Here is a 22,689-nt window from a genome sequence, read left to right on the forward strand (position 1 = left end):
TGTACATGCATAAGGTTTGACCTACTCAATCAATTTAGGGGAAATAATACAGTGAGTGATCTGCATGAACTAATTAGAATGATAAACGTTTATGTTGCCTTGGTAATACTTCAATTCAACGATAAATATCAATGTTGCAAATGACCGGTTGCCATAGCAACGGCTCATTTACCCAAGAAAGTACCAGATTTTATTAGAAAAAGGACTGTAGAATCTGATTTTTCTTGCATTTCCCCTAATCTTAGTGTGCTGAACATAGAAATGTTTGATGCAAAATGTAAAAATAACATCTGAAGCTATTGCCATGGCAACCAAATAATATCTAATTTACAAAAAATAATAATTTGGATGACAAGATTATGGACAGGTGGAAAATACAATTACAAATATCTCAATGTGCGAAAGGTTTGGCCAGTCATCTAATTTTGAACAAAAAAATCACTAAGTATTCTGGATGAGTTCATTAGAATAATAGATTGATGTTGCCTTGGTAATACTTGAATTTATTAATAAATATTAGTGTTTCAAATGTCCCGTTGCCATGGCAACAGCTCATTTTCCCCAGAAAAGTATCAGCAGCTTTGACAAACAAAAACATTGTAAAGTCTGATTTTTCTTTCATTTCCCCTAATTTTAGGGTGCTAAGCATATATATGCTTGTTGTTAATACATAGATAACATCTTTAGCCATTGCCATGGCAACCAATTAAGATATAATTTATAAAACCAAAAAAATAATACGGTTTAAATGATAATGAACAAGTGGAATGTAAAAATTACTTAATCTACATAATGTTTTACCAGTCATTAAGTTTTGAACAAAAATTACAGTAAGTGTTCTGCATGAGTTCATTAGCATGATAAAAACTGATGTTGCCTTGGTAATGCTTGAATTTAATGATATGAATACCTTAAAATTATTGAAAGTGGAATGATGATCATACATGTATTCTACATTTTATCAATATTTTTACCTTTCTAGAGGGAAATAAGCTGTTGCCATGGTTTGTTTTTTTTAGTTTGATTCAAGCATTACCAAGGCAACATAATTTTTTATCTTTTTAAGAACTCCTGCAGAACACTTTCTGTATTTTTTGTTCAAATGAGGGGGTCAAAACTTAAGCATACAGATCAAGTCAATTCTTATTGTATTTTCCACCTTTCCATTGTCTTGTCAACCATGTTATTTTTGTAAATTAGATGTTATTGGGTTGCCATGGCAATGGCTTGAGATGTAATTGATATATTTAGCAACCAAAATATCTTTGTTTAACACTATAAAATTAGGGAAAATTAGAGATAAATCATATTCTACAACGTTTTTTTAATCAAAAATTTCATTTTCCTGGGGAAAAACAAGCCGTTGCCATGGCAACGGACCAATTGGAACTATCTTGGTGATCTTGAATATTTCTAAATTTCATATGTATTCAATTGAAAGCCTGAAAATTATCATTTTGGTCATCTATATCATGTTTATTTACCATTTACATGGGAATGTATGTTATTTTTGAGAAATTAATCCGTTGCCATGGCAACGGCCGAAAATGGCATTTATAAATTTACCTCCCATCTTTAAAATAAATCTTACTGCATATACTAATACTTGTGAAAGTTTCATGCTTTAGTCATAATTTGCACAATTGTTCGGCTAATCCGCTCTACTATAAGTAGATGAGGTGTTGAAAAGAGTAATGTTTTATTTGGTGGTATTTACATTTATGTTAATTTTATCTAGATTAAATTTTATGTGAGGGTGCAATTTGGTGTCGGTGGGTTGGCGTGAGATTATGTTTGTGCCTATGTGCAGGTTGAATTAGAGAGAGTTGGTGTGGGTGTGGGTGTGTGTGTGTGTGTGTGTGTGTGTATGTGTGTGAAGATGGGGTGCGTGAGTGCATGGGGGCTTCTGTAAAAGGGAAAAGATTACATTCACGTAAATAATTTGTCAAAATCTTTTTCAAAATTATATTTTCATCATGAAAGACCAAAATTATCGCTCCCTTGCAAGTTTTTTTTAGAAGTGTTCGTGTGTGTAAGTGTTGATAATACTTTTTGCGTGGTGGGTGCAGATGTGCGTGAGGTTTCTGTGTGTAGTTTTCTATGTAAAGTCAAAATATACACCAAATAATACACCATAAAATATACACCATAATAATAATGATAATATTAATAAAAATGATAATTATTATAATCATTCTTGTTATTATTATTGTTATTATTATTATCATTAGTATTATTATTACTATTATTATTATTATTATTACTATTACTATTATTATTATTATTACTATTATAAGTGGATGCATATGGAGAACATTCTGATAAACGTCTTTATCCCGAGCGAAGGGTTGTCAGACTGACTGGTTTTCAGGTCAATCTTTTACTGGTCAAACTGACCCAGACATTTTTCAGGATGTAACCTACCATTGACAGGAGGAACCAAGGTCAGTTGGTCGAAGGATCCTTCTGCAGAATCCAAAGTGGCGTTCCGTACACAGTTCTCTAAACAAAAACAAGAGAAGCGAGATAATTGTTTATTAAGTCATCAATGCCGATAAACATGTTAAAATATTATTAACTTTGTAAGATCCTGTCCCAGAAAAGACGTATTCCTCAAAACATACAATAGGGCATTTCAATAAATAATCAAGTTTTTTGTACATCATCACCCCCCCCCCCCCCCCTAGCCTCCCCTCCTTCCTCCCCCATTTTTTCTCAACATTTCTAGTCGCTTTGCGGACTGCTTCAGTCATGACAATTTGAGAGCATTTAGCATTTTGGGCGTATAGGCCCATTCTCCATCCACTTCGGCACACTGCCAAAATGGAATGGACGGCCTTTACATGAGTAAGTTAATTAAAAATTTAGAAAAAAATCATTTTAAGATGGCCCCCACATACAGGGGTTCGGAGCTTGAAAGTAGATAGGGCTACTTTAGGATTGTCTACATGATATATTTCTGCTCATGTTTTTTTGTTCATATACTGTAATTGGCGGGTTTTTGATTAGCGACGTCAAGCCCTTTTAAAGGACAAGTCCACCCCCAACAAAAAGTTGATTTGCATAAAAGGAGAAAAATCCAACGAGCATAACATTGTAAATTTCATCGAAATCGGATGTAAAATTTAAAAAACATGACATTTTCAAGTTTTGCTTAATTTCACATAATTGTTATATGCACATCTCGGTTGGTACACAAATGAGGGAACCGATGACTTCACTCACTCACCTTTTCTTTTGTATTTTATTATATGAAATATCAAAATGTTCTCATTTTCTCCTCATTATCCTGTGAAACAAAGCTCTATTTCTCCCTGAACATGTGGAATTAAACGTTGTTTAAAGCTAAATGATAGTAGTTGCAGTAAACACTGATTTAGTGAGAAAGTCTGTAAAACCAAGTTTAAATATTACTATATCATCGTGGATCTAGATCTGGTACAGTTACATAAACTGAACTCTGTGAAATCATAAAATCTAAGCTGAAAAACGATCACACTGAAGATCGCCAACACAGATAGGCACACGTGGGACAGTATATTATTATTGCTGGAATAAAGACCCGACGGAAGTGCCCGAATCCGCGCTTATTTTGCTTATTTCTCAGCAATTACACAATTTCTTCCAGAATCCTTTGGCACATATTTTTTATTCATACAAACAGACACTTGGGTGGTCATTATATTGGATTCTGTAAAAAGTCATTTTGAGATCGTTACCAAAACTGGAATTTACCTTTAACATTACATGGTTCAGTCAAGTTGGTCCTTATTGTCAAATCTGTAAATATTGTATATTTCAAACAATAAAAAAACATAAGAAATAGTGAGTGAGGGACATCATCGATTTTCTTATTCGCATGTGACTAAATTGTGAATATAACTATTTTGTGAAAAATAGGCGAAACTTTAAAATGTGACAACTTTCTTATTTTACATCTGATTTTGATGAAATTTTCAGCATTATGCTCGTCTGATTTTTCTGTGTTGATTCAAATCAACACTTTTTTGAGGCGCACATGACTTTTAACATTTATCCCTACTTCTTGATATCACAAAATGCAATTTTTATATTAAAAACGCCATTGAGTATTTCCCTATACAGAAGATGAGGGGATCTCCTGCATCTCCCTCAATCCGAAGGTGAACAAGAGTGTCGCTAAGGCGAGCACATAATATGCCCGCCTGTAAAGCGGAAAATGGAGATATCGTTCAAGCAAGAAAAGTGGAAGGTGGCGACTTCACCTTTGACTGTCTGACCTCAATATCAATAGAATTCCTGAGATCTACGCTAGTATCATAGAAACCAAATTATATGAGCCTAAAGGTTAAGTTAAACTGAAGTTATCGCGTTTACAAGGACTGCAGCAGGGTAAGGTGGAAACATGTCACTGTGACCTCGACTTTTTGACCTCAAAATCAAAAAGGCTTCCTAGGATCTATGCTAGTATCATACACACCAAATTATATGAGCCTAGGTTAAGTTCAACTGAAGTTATGGCGTTTACAAGGATTGCAGAAGGTTACGATGAAAATACGTCACTGTGACCTTGACCTTTTGACCCCAAAATCTATAGGCTTCCTAGGATCTATGCTAGTATCATACACACCAAATTATATGAGCCTAGGTTAAGTTCAACTGAAGTTATCGCGTTTACAAGGATTGCAGAAGGTTACGATGAAAATACGTCACTGTGACCTTGACTTTTGACCTTTTGACCCCAAAATCTATAGGCTTTCTGGGATCCATGCTAATATCATACACACCAAATTATATGAGCCTAGGATACGTTCAACTGAAGTTATCGCGTTTACAATGACTGTAGAAGGGTAAGATGTAAATACGTCAATGTGACCTTGACCTTTGACCTTTTGACCTCAAAATCAATAGGCTTCCTGGGATCTATGCTAGTATCATAGAAATCAAATTATATGAGCCTAGGATACGTTCAACTGAAGTTATCGTGTTTACAAGGATTGCAGAAGGGTACGATGAAAATAGGTCACTGTGACCTTGACCTTTGACATTTTGACCTGAAAATCAATAGGCTTCCTGGGATTTATGCTAGTATTATACACACCAAATTATATGATCCTAAATTAAGTTCAACTGAAGTTATCGCGTGTACAAGGACTGCAGAAGGGTACGATGAAAATACGTCACTGTGACCTTGACCTTTGACATTTTGACCTCAAAATCAATAGGCTTCCTGGAATTCATGCTAGTATCATACATACCAAATTATATGAGCCTGGGTTAAGTTCAACTGAAGTTATCGCGTTTACAAGGAAAAGTTAACGGACGGACGGACGGTTTTTCGTCATATTTCCCATCGCCAATATTTTAAAAATGCAAATAATGTTGGGTGTTATTTAATCAATTTCCATATTTCACGTGTTTGAGATATGGGAGTTGAGATTTTATTAATTACCGTTCACAAAATACTGCAAAATACAATCCAATTGAAAAATGCATCGTCAAATGTCACACGGTACTATGCCAATATAGATCATTAATTGAGCATTTAGTTTCACTTATTTTTAAGCAAACTAACGAATGTCTGATTGCCCACATTACAAAAACAAATTATATTATATTATATCATGTTGATATTGAAGATTGATTACACTCAGGATGTATTTTTTATATATATTTTGATATCAATTTGCTTAGTTTGTTGTTGAAATATTTCTTTTTTAATTTAACTGGTTAATGCTCAAGTTGTTATTTTTATTTGTATATGCTATGTAACTACAAGAATATTTATTAGGAGGCTGCACTCTACAAGCTCCGCTTTTTAGCAGCCTCTTCCATTTCCAACCTGATATGTAATAATCTTGAATATAATTTTTGTACAGGGATACTTGAAATGTGTTTTGTTATTTGTATGTCAAAATGTACAAAACAAACTGTAGTTGTTGAAAATGGAAATAAACGAAATGAAATAAAATGAAATTAAATTAAATATTTTTAGGAATCGCTTAGCACTTGCCGTTCACATCGAGTGACGTAATGCGACATGTAATCGCGTAGAACTATCGTATTCTATTTCTCTCCGTCAAAACTCTATTAACTGAACAATGGTCTAATCATTATGTGTACATTGATAGAGTTACTGTTACATTGTAGTGACAACAAAAAAGTTATTTTTGTTTTATGCTCCATGATATGAAGAGTTTAGTTGCAAAAGGGCTTAGGTCCACTTTGGACCATTCTGAGAAAAACCATGTTTTTTATTCTCACTTACTGCAATATTCTTATGAGAAACTAAATTGTCATGATGTACTACCCTATCATGTGAACATAAAATTGGGTATAAAAGAAATCTAACCTGTCTTCAATTTTTTTCTATAAATTCTTTTAAAAATTATCATTGTGGACCTAACCCCTTTTGCAAGTAAACTGAAATGAATCCAATCTATTTTTATTGAAGAAAGTGGTTTTTCTTTGCCACTTTTATTCACGTTTTCATGTAAATTTCAAATTGTCTTTGGTTTCATCAAAGCGACAAAATATTTAGAGGGTTTGAGACAGAAAACAATAAAATTTATGAACAATGGACCTAACCCCTTTTGACAAATGAGCTCTTCAGAAGAGTTTGTTTGCAAAAGGAGTTAGGTCCACTCCAAGAAAATCATTTTTTTTTATTCTCCTATATTGCATATTCTTATGCGAAACTAAATTTTCAAGATTCCCTACCATGACGACATAAAATTGGGTATAAAAGAAATCTACCTTTATTAATATTTTTTTTAATATTCTTTTCCAAAAAAATTCGGTGTGGACCTAATCCCTTTTGCAACTAAACTGAAATGGACCTAACCCCTTTTGAAAAAAAATTTCTTTGCCATTTTTATCACTTTTAAATAGGAATTTCAACTTTTCTTTGGTATCAACTTATAGAGCTACTAAAAATCTATACATTGAGACCAAAAATCAAATTTGATGAAAAACGGACCTAACCCCTTTTGCAAGTGAGCCCTTCATATCAATGTCACCATTGGTCTCTCTCTCCCTCTCTTTCTTTCTCTTTATCTGCCTGTATCTCATTCTTTCTCTATTACTAAAGTATTAGTTCCTTGATTCCCTCTCCACTTGGTCTAACACCGCTTAGGCTTTATGTCTAAATGAACAATAAACGAACCAAAATTTCATTTGAAGAAGTGCACATAAGAAGAAAACGAAGTCGAAATTGGTCAATCTGGGTTTTAGACAGTTAGATCAAGTGAGTATTAGACCACCACCAAGGAACGAAGCCGACTCTAAATCGACCAATCGGGTTTGTCATTTGACATCACGTGAAAGCTTATAACGATCTTTAATCGGTTTTGTTGGTGCGACTGCATCAGCCATCGGGTATAATGTTCCAAGGCTATGATCAGTAGTCAGTGACGAAACAACTTCCAAGTTCGGTAATACAACCTTAGCAATCACCGTAGAACATTTTGTTATCATAGACTACAATGTACAATTCATCATGAAAATCAAGCATACGATTAATAGCCAACATTTGTGTTACGCGACACTGGTTCAGTAACATTGCAAATAGTCAAATGAATGAATTCATCAATTATTTCTTGAATAGTTGACTGAACATTTCTTACATTGGCGCCGTGATACCACCAAACCCATAATAGTCACGTAAAAGACAATTAGATCAGACCTCGAAAAACACATAATCCAGTTCATAGGCGGGTCAAAAACCTCAAATTCAGTTCAGTTCAAGTAAACATTTATTTTTCTTGCCATTGACATTTTATCCATTTTTTATATTCAGTAAACAAATCCATAGAGTACAAAACAATGAATATGAATGTTTAAACTATACATGTGATGTGGAAGAAGGCGTAAAACCGAAAAGTAAGGGCTTGTGTCGGGATGCACATGTAAAAATATATGACTAAATAACAACTAACAAAAATAAAAAGAAATAATCGAGGGGGCACAAGAGAGTGTGTCAATTGACTTCAAGATTTAATGACGAGTAATAAGAAAAGGTTCTCACGTCAAAACTTGTCAATCCCAACGCAAAATGAAAAATATCATCCCCTCCAAGAAAAAGATCGCAATGGATCCCAATAAATAAAAATAAAGGCTCTCCCTTTTACACATAAGATATAATGACTAAAGGTCAAGTCTATTCCAGTAAAAAAAGTTCATTTGAATAAATAGAGAAAATCTAAGAATAATAACACTGACGATTACATCAAAGTTAGATGTAAAACAAGAAATTGTACTGTTTTAAAGTTTTACTTGATTTCACAAATCAGACATATATGCAAATTCTGGTTTGAAAGTTTACACAATTTTTTTCATATCTTAAACAACGAGGGGTATTTTTATATTGGACTTTCAATAAGTTATTCAGGTCTTGGTGTAAATGGAAACATTGCTATTCGGATTCATATACAATAATACAATAACCTTTCCAAACAATTATAGTTTTCTTTTTCTAAAAAGAAATCCGGCGAAAGTTCAATTATGAACATTGTGAACCGGAATATATTTCAAATAAAATTGACATTGATGCTGGATTTTTGGTTTAATTTGTTCTGACAGACGCAATATTATAACTTACCTTGTGCTGAGGCGAGCAGTAAAACATGACAAAGAAATAGGGCAATTAAAACTCTCGCCATTTTGTCCGATCAAATACTATCAAGACTTCAATCGAAATGATCCATTGACGAGGGAATATTCCCCAAAATGAAATAAAAACACTGAGAAAAGACTCTTCTTGCAGTCTGTCTCGAGTGCGCATGTCAGAACCCGTTGAAAAAAAAGTTTACCAAGCGTAACGGGGGTGGGTCTTCTGTAATGAAGTTCAATAATTGAGTGGAGTTTTCTACGAAAATTTGTACGCCCCCTCTCTTCCAATACACAGCACACAATCACAAACTGACATGTATAGTTCATATTTATGTGGTTACAAAAATTGTTTCTCTGTTTCTTTTATTTTTTTTAAATGTATGATTGGGCCTTGATGGCAGATATTTTAATCATTTCTCCGGCACTCTTCAACCGTTTATTATACATTATACATGCACTAATTTCTGTTTGACAAGCCTATAATAACATAATTGCCTTTGCTTTAATGTGATTGCTCTTTATGTTTCCGCTATTTTGTTTTAGTCTATTGTGTTGTGTTTTGTTTGTTTGTTTGTATTGATTTGATATTGTTTATATAAGCATTAAGTGCCCCTCCCCCCCCCCCTCTCTCTCTCTCTCTCTCTATATATATATATATATTTATCTATTTATCTGATTCATCATCATCATTACATTGTTATAATTTGAGGCTAAGTTCTGTAATGCAGGCAGTGCAGAACATTCTACTACATACTTCCAGTTACTGTATAAAACCATGTTGTCTATATTATTGTTACCAATAGGGCCTCATGAGAACCCACAGAAACTAAGCCTCCGCCCCCTTACCCATCCCCCCCCCCCCCCGGCCTCAAGAAAATAGCTCTCAAATCAAATAGAAAGTTGTATGAATTAAAACACAATAATACCCACAAAAAAAAAATCAAATAAACGGTCATGGTCCTTGCACTTCTCGTCTGCGTATAATAACAAAATATTTGATAACGATCGATGATCTATTGCTAAGATCTGTGTAGTCATACCATTCCCGATAAACAAAGTATATATATAAACGTAAGGACACAATACGTTTCCCGAAAGAAAAAAAAACGAGTAAACAGACTCACTTGGGGTTAGAATGAGATTTTTGACCGAGAAAACAAAGAGAGATTTAAGGACGACAAAGTTTACAAGATTCGACACAGATATTTTCCCTGATTTAAACAAAATTGTTAAATATTCGTCATTAGCCTTATTTTCATTGGAATCATCATTCAAATTACGATTTTTTCTACCGTATGAAAGGGGTGATATTTTAAACAGTCTAGTGTGGTGTTGCAAGAAACTTGCGATCAATTGCAAGTCTATTTTTGGTCCCTAAATCAATCACATGTCTTGTATTCAGTTGTAAAATTGCAACAGAATATTTGCAATCGATCGCAAATATTCTTACAACACCCCCTAGATTTTTTTTCCTCCACATTTTCGATTTCGTGAAACATTTGGCGAGTCGAGCACATAGTTCATTATTTAGATCCTCTATGCACAAGAATGCGTGCATTCATTGTTTGTTTTATACAACCACCCCCCCCCCCCCCTCCCCCATGTTACTAAGTTGCCCCGAAAGCTATATTTGATCTAAATTCTAGATAATTCTAGATGAATTCCAGACCTCGCACTATCCTGCACTCTGACGTCAGAGTGCAGGATAGTGCATTTGGTATGACGTTAGACAGTTAGAGTGCAGGATAGTACATTTGGTATAACGTCAGAGTACAGGATAGTGCATTTTGGATGCCATAGTACAATTCACTGAATATCATTAGAATCGATTTGGACCAATCAGATACAAGAACATTCTTGTGAGCTGTATAATAAAATAGAATGGAAGGCGTTTCAAACTTCACAGAAGCTCATGGAATTGGTTGTGATCCAGAAAATAGTTTCACACTGATTAAAAGGGAAGGTCACCTTGAGGGAAAGTTTGTTGTAAAAAAATACCTCCAAAATATTATTGTAGAGACTTTACAGAAATCCATCAAAGATTAGGAAGTTATTCGATTTTTTTTTATTTGTGATTCGAGCTGCCATAAACAAATAGCTGCCCTTAATGTTATTGAATATGAAATGCATAAAAATAGTTTTAGTCGTTCACTGTGACTAAAACATTTTTTTTCAGGAGCGGCTGTGAAATGTCTGTTGATTTATACACTAAAGGTTCAATTAAAATTATTTTCAGTATGTTTTTTTTAAGAAAATGACATTTTCATTGATTTTCTTTCCTTTGCTATACAAAGTATACGGGAAGCTTTGGGTCGAAAATGAGGAAATCAAAATTCTAATTACTTTTTTTTTTATTTGATGGATGTTCCTCGAACATTCACGAATACATTTATTTTTTCTGCTATTTTTACCATAAACCTTTTGTCATGGTGAACTTTTCTTTAATGTTACGCGCTTTTTTGGTCTCTCATGGGTTTAACTTTCCGTATTATCGTTCTCGTTGCTTGAGTTTCTGTCACGTATTGGGTCTATGTCTTTGTGGGTCAACGTTAATTGTGTATTGTCTGTCTCGTGGATCTTTACCTATCTGTCTGTATGTTTCGAGTTTGCACCTATTTTTTCCTAAGAGTGCATTATCGCGGGGAATTTAGCCATATCGGCAATTTCCCTCTCAGTCAAAAACAAAGTCACTTCCAATTAATATCCACAGACTCTGACACTGGGCTTAGTGGATGAAGTTTGAGTGCAATCTTCTCGCACAAAGCCTCCAAACCCCCTTTTACCGGGCCCCTATGAAAAATAGAATACATTGATATGGTTCTTGATTTTGTTGGTCATTTTTAAACAAATATATGATCACAATCAAGCACGAAAGGATTGCGTCGATGATGACTCTGAACTAGATTGTTTTCAGAATTCATCTGTTCCATTCCATGCATTACCAAACAAAATAATGTGCGAAAGAGGATGGGTCTGGTGAATTTCTGGGTAGAAAGATCCTTTGTGACATCAGCATGCAGGTAGTCAGAGAGCGAAATAGACAGAGATAAGGAGAGAGGGGGAGAGAAAGGGTGGGTGAGAAAGAGAGAATGAAACAAGGCAAAAATAGAGGGTGTGATCTGTATGTCATATTCATAATATTCCTGGTAAACTGAATAAAGAATAGAATCGTCGGGGCACAGTGGAATTTTGGCGGTGAGAAGTGGATTGTTGACCGGGGACATAAAGGAACAGCGGATCGTTAAGCTAAACAGTTTCACCACGCACGATTTTCTCTGAATGAAAATGGGATTCATTGTTTAAATTCTGATATTTTGTTGTTTAGCATTACATGAACTGGTTTAGCAAGGGGGCAAAGTACCATCCCTACCAGCATGCCCCCCTCCTCCGTACTGATCGGTGAGGAGTCAAACAAAACGAAATATAAATACAGGAGAAAGAATATAATTCGATGTAATTTCAAAATGTTATCTTAGTTCGAAAGCAATTAAACCTCTGTAAACTGCATGTTTATTAAACAAAAAACAATGTCTATTTTAAAAAAGAAATGAAATCTAGCACGGAAGCAATAACAAAGTTAAACAAGAGAAGTACATACATTTTCTAGTCAAACATTTTTGTCTTGTCCATTCTATATAGATTGCATACATTTTGGGTGCTATAATAAGTGGATTTCTATGTTTGCGAAATACTTCGTGGCATTATTCTCAAAAGGGAATAGAGAGAGAGGAATGAGGGAGACAGAGATTGGAATGGGTCGCACAAAACGGAGTTTGATTATAACTGCATGGAGCATGAACCTGAATACAAAGAAGGAATAATCAATTCAATTATTACGTTGCTTCAAATAAATTTTCATGGAAAATTAAGGATGATGAAGACAGAACCCGGCATCGCATCTTCACCCCCAGGAAAACAAACGCAACCACTTTTGAAGCAATTACTCGCTGTTCTCGAATCTCGGTATATATGTACGTGTGGCATATCGTTCCAAGATGTGGTGATTTAAAAGCAGAAGAAAGAAGAGAAAGATGCCGAAGAGGAAGAAGAAAAAGGAGGAGAAGAAGAAGAAGAACAACAAAATTAAAGAAAAACAAGAACAAGAAAAGAAAGAAGAAGGAGAAGAAGAAGTAGAAGAAGAAGTAGAAGAAGGAAAAGAAGAAGAAGAAGTCCCCCACCCACCACTCTCATATGCATTTATATTCATTTCTAATTTCCAGTATCGACTTATTTGTGGTTGTGTCAATGTTGTTTGCATTTTTGACGATACCTTAATATTGGGCGTGTTTTCTGTGTGCCAATTTCATTTCCGATATGCGGAAAATTACTTGCTAACTTCTCATCCATTTCGCCATGAAGAAATGACGAAGATAAGTTGATATTGTGATTGCTGATTTGGTTGTATAATAATTCATTAACAATGGTGACTTGTCGAGATGACCCCTGTGGATTCGTATGTATCATTATTACATACTGTGCAGTAATATATGCCGACTATGTCGTCGTAAATTGGTTGATAATACCATCGAGTATGTCGTCAAGGTATGTGTGTAGCCCCATGCCTTGTAAATTATGTTAGTTGACCGTGACGAAGTGTATTCCTTTATCACAGTGAACCACTGCAGTTTTTTCGCCCTTTTTTAGCCGTTTTGCGTGTTATAACCTATGGGAAATTAAAACTTGCAGTTTTTTCGCCGTTTTGAAAACGGCGAACAAAGGGCGAATTTTCGGAGAAAAAAGGGCAGAAAAACGGCTACATTCACTTTTTACGTATTACTTGATATTCTATGGAGTGCCATCGTTGTCTAAAGCCATTATGAGAGAAGCAGGATATTGATTTCTTCATGAAAACGGCGAATGAAAGAGACAAGGATCCGGGAAGAGAACCGAAAATAAAACGGCTAAAAAACGGAGACAAAAGGGCTAAAAAACGGAGAAAAAAGGGAGAATCGATAATGGGATAAGAACGGAGAGAAAAGGGCTAAAAAACGGAGACAAAAGGGCTAAAAAACGGAGAATCGATAATGGGATAAGAACGGAGAGAAAAGGGCTAAAAAACGGAGAAAAAATTGAGAATTCATTAAGGGGTAAGCGTTGCGTTAAACGGAGAGAAAAGGGCTAAAAAACGGAGAAAAAAACGGAGAATCGATAATGGGATAAGCGTTGCATTAAACGGAGAAACAGAGACATATGGTCGATTTAACATTGATCACATCAATTAATTTGAGCATATTCAAAATCGATTGTAAGCAGTACCATATGATGTTAAACACTAAATTTTCAAACTCAATTATAAAGGCTTCATAACCATATGTCCGAACACATTGTAACTCCCGAAAATTAGAACTTAAAATCTATTTCAAAATTGATCATAAAATTGATTTTGTCACATTTATAATCAATTGCAATACCATACTTCCAATATTTTACACTTTGTACGTTTTTAAAATCAATTTTAAGGCTTCATCTCCGTATGTCCAAATATATTGTAGGCCTATAGGCCCAGAGGCATACGGTCGATTTAAGATTGATCACAAAATTGATTTGATCATACATGTATTTAAATTGATTGCAATACCATCCTTGCAATGATATATACATTTTCAAACACAATGGTAATGCTTCATGTCCGAACACAACTCCAAAATAGGATATAAAATAAATTTTGAGAATTGATCATGAAATTTATAGTATGGCTTTTAAAACCAAGTGCAATACCTAAGTTAACCTAACCTTTTTTGTACTTTTCGTATGTTTTTAAATAAATTGTAAGGCTTATTAGTTGTCGCATTGCCAAGGGAAGCATTTGCCCCATTTCTCCCTTTTGTAGCCGTTTTGCTAAGGGAGATATTCGCCTTTTTATAGCCGTTTTGCCAAGGGAGGTATTCGCCCTTTATTCGCCGTTTTAAGTTTGGGTCTCCTTTCAATTTGATGCAAATCATTGTTATACACACTTGGCTTTCCATAGTCAGCACCATATTTTTGTCGCCGTTTTTTAGCCGTTTTTTAGCCCTTTCATGTGCTCAAAAACGGAGAAAAAAGGGAGAAAAAAGGGCAAAAAAACGGCGAATCACCCAAACTGGTCTGGCTCACTGTGTATCCATATCCACTTCACTTGGCCACTTGTTTTGATCTTCGTTCGCTTCTCATTCTCACATCCTGTGCCACATTAACAAGGTTAATTCAGGCATTCTTAATTATTCTGGTACAAACTAAAGATCACTTTACTAAGCACAAAGTGGCTGAATGAGGGAGAGCTGCAATTATCAAGTGCAAAGCTAAACCAAAAAAATTGCAAAAACGATTGATGAGTCTCGCACTCCACTCATTCAATGAAAAAGGTTATGAAATATGATATAACCTTGTTCTCTGTTACATCTCCATGTGTGGCAAAATAAATAAGGGTGCCAATGTTTGGCTTATTTTTTCTTTGAGACAAATGCTGGATTTTTTTTACATTGTCAGTTGCCATTACAGCTATTCATCATATAAATTGGCTCTTAACTTAAGTAAATTTTATTCTTTGAATTCTTTTTTCTTAATTAAAAATAGAGGAACAACTGCAGAATACCCGGACACTGCGTTACCTTATCGTTGGAGAGCCAACGCACAACGATGTACTTAAGCTATCAAATCAGAAAATCAGCTATAATAAATAATTGAATGATTTACAACTTACAAGTATTTTTTGAATAGATTCTAAGTGTTCAGACTGCGCTGTAATGCTAACGATGCGAGCGCGCGCGATTAGTATGTAGACCAACAGTGTCCGCGATGCCAACGATGTGTATATTTTCGTAGTACGTGTAGGCCAACACAGTCCGCGATGCTAGCGGTGCGTTGGTGTCCGTAGTACAGGCCAACACTGCCCGCGATGCCAACGATCTATATATATATCTGTGTGCATCTGTAGTATGTAGGCCGACATTGCCCGCGATGCCAACGATGTGTATATTTTCGTAGTACGTGTAGGCCAACACAGTCCGCGATGGTAGCGGTGTGTTGGTGTCTGTAGTCGGTACAGGCCAACACTGCCCTCGATGCCAACGATCTATATCTGTGTTCTGTAGTATGTAGACCAACAGTGTCCGCGATGCCAACGATGTGTATATTTCCGTAGTATGTGTAGACCAACATTGCCCGCGATGCCAACGATGTGTTGGTGTCTGTAGTACAGGCCAACATTGCCCTCGATGCCAACGATGCGATCATATCTGTAGTTGCCTATGTAAACCAACATTGCCCGCCATGGCAACGATGTGTTGGTGTCTGTAGTACATGCCAACAGTGCCCGCGATGCCAACGATGCGATCATATCTGTAGTTTCCTATGTAGACCAACATTGCCCGCGATGCCAACGATGTGTTGGTGTCTGTACTGTAGAGTACAGGCCAACATTGCCCTCGATGCCAACGATGTGAATGTATCTTTAGTAGGTATAGGCCAACAGCGCCCGCGATGCCAACGATGTGTTGGTGCCTGTAGTAGATGCCAACAGTGCCAACGATGCCAACAATGTAAATGTATCTTTAGTACGTATAGGCCAACAGCGCCGGACAGGATGCCAACGATGTGTTGGTGTCTGTAGTATAGGCCAACCTTGCCCGCGATGCCAACGATGTGAATGTATCTTTTGTATGTATAGGCCAACAGCGCCCGCGATGCCAACGATGTGTTGGTGCCTGTAGTAGATGCCAACAGTGCCAACGATGCCAACAATGTAAATGTATCTTTAGTACGTATAGGCCAGCAGCGCCGGCCAGGATGCCAACGATGTGTTAGTGTCTGTAGTACAGGCCAACCTTGCCATCGATGCCAACGATGTGAATGTATCTTTAGTAAGTATAGGCCAACTTTGCCGGCGATGCCAACGATGTGAACGTATGTTTAGTATGTATATACCAACAGCGCCCGCGATGCCAACGATGTGTTGGTGCCTGTAGTAGATGCCAACAGTGCCAACGATACCCTAACCCTAACCCTAAACCTAACCCTAACCCTAACCCTATGCGACACCCCCACCTATTAGGATATTGAAGGTAAAATTGCGCTGCCGTCGGGAAAATGAGATGAGGGGGAGGTAAAAAAAGAGGGCGAAAGAAAAAAAAAAGAAGGTAAAGTAAAGAAAGAAAGAAAAGAGAAGAGAAGAAAGAAAGAGAAAAAAAGGAAAGGAGAAGAAAAAAGTAAAAAATAAAAAGGAACTTGACAATATAAACTTCAAATGGTATGGAATAAGGAGGGGGTATTGTACGTGTGGGACACTTTTGTGCCCCGATCGGCAAAACATGTGAGTGGTTTGTACTCGAAGAAAGAGTATTTGTGTTTAGAAATAATCCAAAATATGATGAGGTACTGGTGGCATAAATTTTAATGATAACAAATAAGATGATGATCAAATCATGACCTTAATATTCAAAAGCTCATCCAAGTCCTTTGGGCAAGAGTTTCCGATTATCTCTAAAGCTCCCGCTTTATTGTGTATGAGCTTTGTGAGCTCTCCCCTATTGTTCCTATATTTGACTCTTTCCATATGCATATTCCCTATATTTCCGTCTGTTGTTTTCCTCTTCTTTTTATGTTTCTTTTATTTTTATCTCCCTCTCTCACTCATTTTCTATAATTTTATATAGCTATATTCACAATTTGCATTTATGCTTTGAAAAAATGATTATTGTATTGCTCTAGTTGCGACCGCATCCAAAAATCGAAATCTACCGTCATTTAAAAAAAATCTGTTTACCGTTTTTTAGAATACATTCAAAACTGAAAAATATCAGCCCAAAGAAGAAGACAAAAAGAAAAAAATGAGTGACTGACTGGCTTTTTTCATCTTTGGTAATAACATATACATAAAAATGAGCTGTAAAGGGTACATGAGCATTTGTCTAGGCATCGATCAATAACCCACTTCTTGTAATGGCCAAAATTAAACTAATTGAATCTTTGGGCAGCATAAAACGTACGACCATTTGGTACAATGGTCTGAAAAATCAGACTATTACTTAGTAGCTCTATATAGCTCCTAAGTCGATTCGACAACCGTATAGTCGTTATCTTCCCACTTAAAGTCATGAGTCAAGCCCCCCTTTTTAAGGGAAGTTCTAAATTAGTATTGTCTTTCAAATGCCATTGGAATTTAACCTTTTCATTTTTTTTTGACCTGCAAATGGGACATACTACCTTTAAAAGAAGTTTATTAATCTTGTACTATTGCACCGTCACATCGTGGGTCGTTGGTTAGCCAACGATGTTTTGAATGTTACATTGCACAGTCACATCGTTGGTCGTTGGCTAGCGGCGCACCCAACGATGTATAGCTCTAGTAGGTCATTTAAAAGAAGTTTATTAATCTTGTATTATTGCACCGTCACATCGTGGGTCGTTGGTTAGCCAACGATGTTTTGAATGTTGCATTGCACGGTCACATCGTTGGTCGTTGGCTAGCGGCGCACCCAACGATGTATAGCAATAGCTAGTAGTAGTAGGTAATTTAAAAGAGTGTATTAATCTTGTACTATTGCACCTTCACATCGTGGGTCGTTGGTTAGCCAACGATGTTTTAAATGTTACATGGCACCGTCACATCGTTGGTCGTTGGCTAGCGGCGCACCCAACGATGTATATAGCTCTAGTAGGTAATTTAAAAGAGTGTATTAATCTTATTTTATAATATAACAGTTTCACATCGTGGGTCGTTGGTTAGCCAACGATGTTTTGAATATTATATTGCACCGTCCGTACCGTCACAACGTGGGTCGTTGGCTAGCAGCGCACCCAACGATGTTTAATTATAGCTCTAGTAGTAGTCAAAGGGCAAAGGTCATTACGTATGGCCTGGATGCATTGCTCGTACGTACCGTCATACGTACGTACGTACGTAGTATAGTAGTAGTACCAGTAATGCATGTACGTATATAATAGTATGGATATATCTAGGCTATATACCATTGAATTAGTATATAGCTATAGGTCTTGACATCGTTGTGTTGGCTGACCAACGATTGGGTAGTGAGCAGTGTCGGGGTATTCTGCAGTTAAGCCAAAATAGAGATTGAAAAATTAATTTTTTTTTGCCATATTACTTTCCACCAATAGAGGGCGTACACAAAAATTCAAGTGTTTGAGTGATCTGGGGAGTACAAAAATTATTCCCAAGTTACTAATGAAAAATAAATTGCAACTGTATGGAAATTAGTAATTTCGGTCACAAAAGTGATATTTTAATGATTTTTAAAAGCGTGTGCTCTGTTCAGCGTTGGCATACCATAGTCCTACCTGTAGATTCTCCACAGGCAGGATGGTTGCAGTGAGCAAGTGTCGCACTCTAACGTTAATGTAACCCAGGGAGCTCCAGCCCGTGAAGCGTACCGGAGCTCCGTTGGTTAACATTAACGATTACTTGGGCTCGGATCAGTCTCAGACTGAGAAGCAATCTTTGTTTTCCCAACTCAGTCGACATTTTGGGTCGACAAGTTGGCTCCATCGTAAAGTAACGCCATAAACATGGCGTCAATTAAATTTATAAATCAATTTTTTTTTTTACATTATTTAGTCAGGCTATTGGAAAATTACTTTAAAATAATTTCCCTTTAATCAGTAGAGGTGCTGGTCAGAAAATTTGGATCATCCCAGTTTACAGGGACTGTCAGTTTTCAAATATTTCTCCACTTAAGAAATCTAGGAAAGTTCATTCACCTATCAAGTGCGCTAGTCAGTGTAAACATATCTATAAGGTTTCATAACAAGATGATTGGAAGACGGCAATTCGTGAATGATAGACGGTGAACTAGGGGGAATTGAGGTCACTGAATCTATTTTTAGCACTCTAAATCCCCCTAAGGCGTAATTGTCATCTAGGTCCCGTAGGGGTAAGTGAAAAAAAAAACTCCCCATGAACAAGGACAGTCTCAATTTATCAAGACATGATTTGTCTTGGTTTATGAGGATATCCTTGTTTTCTGGGACAATACCAATTGTTGGACCAGCACCTCTACTGTTCATTTATTTTAACCATTCAAATTAAACACAGATATCACCAACAAATGATATAGATCTAGCCAGGTTTTTTTTTTATGTAACTATTGCAGAATATAATATACATCATGTGCTATAATTTGATATGTTCAGGTGATCTCAAAAAGACTTAAAGAACTTTTTCAATGATGGTAGTGTAGAACTATTTACAAGATTCTACTTATAATAATTAACATATGAATTTCAGATTTTTTTAAAATGTCAAGCATGTATTGAGATCAGTGATAATTTCTTTGAATATTTACTACTAATAGTACTATCTGCTATTAATATCCTGTCCATTGATATTCAAATCCATACTTAACCTTCAAAGTTGTAGTGGATGACTGGTTTATAGACCTTAGTTTTGTTCCGAGGATCATGTTACTGTAACTGAATACTGTGTTAGCTCTAAATCTAAAAGAATTCTTCTGCTTCGATCATGCAGATGTAGTCTGTGATTATATAATAAAAAATGTTTTTCACATGTCTACACACCAATCAGATGAACCTTTTCAGTGATGCAGTCTGTCTCTTTCAATCCCGATGATTCTATTATTTCTTCTCTGAACTTCATTCAGCTCCCTGTCTGTCTTTCTCTTTCTTGGCCGGTACAAAAAATTCCTTGAATTCAAGTTGTTGACCCCCAAAATTAGAAACTATGCAAATTGCTTGTTTCGCATTCTCAAAAGTAATTCTACATCTTCTTCAACTCTGCCCTTTTTTCTTTCTTCCTGTTTAAATATCTTTCTCTGATCTTTCTTCCTACATGAAGACGATGATGATGATGATCCACAGCATTTATATTGCGCCATATATCTGTTAAAAAACATTCATAGGTGCAGGCTCATCCAATAAGTTAATCACTACACATCTGCCGAAATAAGTGAGTTTCGAGAGACGATTTAAAGAGTTCTATGCTGTCATTTTCACGAAGTGAAAAAGGGAGGGAGTTCCAAAGGCATGGAGCAATAGATGAAAAAGCACGGTCTCCAAATCCCCTTAAGTGTGTGATGGGTACATGAAGAGTGACACCAGTACCAGATGAGCGTAAGCCAGGACGTACACGGCGTTCTATTTAAGGGAAGTCACGTATCGTACACAAGAAATAAAATTCCAAGTAAAAAAACTCTTATTTTTTACCTTTAAAATAAAATTTCCCCTTTCTTTCAATCTCCTTTTTCACTCTAAATTATTCCTTTTTCTTTCTTCCTACCAATCACTTTCCTTCATTGTTCTTTTTTTCTAATTTTAAAATTCATTTTCCTGTTATCTTTGTTTTGTTTTTTGTCTTTTTAATAGCCTGTGGGGAGCCGTCCATGCCCTAATCTTCAACTGCATTGTTCTATGTTTGACTGTTGCACATCTCAGAGCAGTACTTTCAGACCCTGGTAAGTACATGAAGAATTCTTTAGAATTTGAATTATGAAAAATTGACACTAATAACTCGGTCACATTTGCTCTATGGCAGCCGTATGGCAAGTCAAAAACAGCCATTCATTTTTATTCAAACAGCCTATTATGTAACTGGTACAAAAAATGTGAAAACGGCTGTTTTCGAGTCGACGTGGAGCAAATGTGACCAAGGTATTATTCATGTCCATAGCTGCATTATTCCAAGTTTAAAGATTAAGTTAGAATTAAAGGGGAATCCAGCCTTGGCCATAAAATGTTGTGTTGGGAAGCAGAAAAATAAATTAATCAGAATGGTGAAAGTTTGAAAGAAATCGGACAAGTAATAAGAAAGTTATGGCTGCTTTAAAATTGGGATCACTAATAGTATGTAGATTTCAAATTGGCAAATGGGTTAGTAAATTATGACAAGGGGCAAGGACAACTTTCCCATAGGCCATGTACTTTATTATCAGGGTTTTGTGGTTTTCTCTTAAGTACCCATTCCCCTGGGGCAGTAATCTAAATATAACCCAGGTAGTATATTGTTTAATGTCCTCATGAAAGAAAAATGTAATTTGAAATAAAACTTTTCGGAAAAATGACATTTTAGCCATGATATGTAGTGGAGTACATGAAAGAGTAGTCCTTGCCTTACATCACTATGACATCCCAATGTGGCCAATTTGAAGTCTCCATGAGTATAGTGATTACCAATATTTACAACTTTTAAAAATTCATAACTTTCTTGTTGATTGTCCAATATTGTTCAAACTTTCACATATCAACTTGTCTGATTTATCTCTTTCTTATAAAAACAAGTTTTTATTTTGGTTGGATTCCCCTTTAAGCATTAAGAATTCAGTATCGACCCTGTTTCTATTTCAATTATGAACATTTGACACGAATTCCTTTCCATGACTGGTATTAAAATTTTTTTTTTTAATGAATACAGTAAATTTCACATAATAATGATAATAGCAATACTGTGACTTATAAAGTGACACGTCCTCTCTGTACATGTAGATTGCTCAAGGATCGTAAAGAAATTAGAAAGTGAATTTAAGAGTCTTTTTTTGTGTAGGACTCAACAGAGATACTGTACAAATTTTGATGTTTTCAGAAATTCTATTCCAAAGTATGGGGCATGCATGAGCAAATGATCTTTCCCTTCATGTTTTTGAAACTTGTGGAACCACTAGCAAACCAGAGAGTTTGCTACTGAAAGAGTTGTTTTGAATCATTTTATCTTTAGTTAACCCTTCAAGTTATTCTTTCTGACAAAGTAGTGAATTATCTATTGCACCAGTTAAAGCGACCTTTCATTGAAAAATCATGGGGGAATCAAGGCTAATCTCAGAACAGAGAAGGGATTCAGTCTTTTACTCTGCTCAATGCCTGGGGATGTTATGTAATAGATGCCGGCATGTCTGGGAGGATAGCAATAGTTAGAAGACTAACCAACCAGAAGTAAACTGCATGTTTTCACTTTGAAACGTGTAACTCCACAGAAGTTATTATTTTGGTTTAGCAATCAAGAGACCTGCTAAGAGTCTAGGAATTGGGATTGTTGGAAACGAGAACTGCGCGACGACCCGAAGTAAATAACGATCACGAGTTCGGTCAAATTTGTGCTGTCCGAACTTTTATCGCATTAGTCCGACGGGCGCTCATGACGGACGGATTATTTTATGC

General features: G+C 35.9%; 2 protein-coding genes across 2 annotated transcripts in view; one reads left to right on the forward strand and one right to left on the reverse strand.

Annotated features, from left to right (window-relative positions):
- LOC129266740 (uncharacterized) overlaps positions 1-12,936 on the reverse strand; it is a 27,887-nt gene extending 14,951 nt beyond the window's left edge. The window contains exons 1-2 of the mRNA XM_064104149.1: positions 12,918-12,936; positions 2,425-2,502 (exon numbers count right to left, since the gene is read on the reverse strand). Of these exons, the coding sequence (XP_063960219.1) occupies positions 2,425-2,502; positions 12,918-12,936 (97 nt within the window). The remainder of the gene's footprint in view (positions 1-2,424; positions 2,503-12,917) is intronic.
- LOC129266258 (palmitoyltransferase ZDHHC7-like) overlaps positions 12,895-22,689 on the forward strand; it is an 18,316-nt gene continuing 8,521 nt past the window's right edge. The window contains exons 1-2 of the mRNA XM_064103709.1: positions 12,895-13,131; positions 20,905-20,993. Of these exons, the coding sequence (XP_063959779.1) occupies positions 13,010-13,131; positions 20,905-20,993 (211 nt within the window). The 5' untranslated portion in view covers positions 12,895-13,009. The remainder of the gene's footprint in view (positions 13,132-20,904; positions 20,994-22,689) is intronic.

This window comes from Lytechinus pictus, chromosome 8, assembly GCF_037042905.1.
Source record: "Lytechinus pictus isolate F3 Inbred chromosome 8, Lp3.0, whole genome shotgun sequence".
NCBI lineage: Eukaryota > Metazoa > Echinodermata > Echinoidea > Temnopleuroida > Toxopneustidae > Lytechinus > Lytechinus pictus.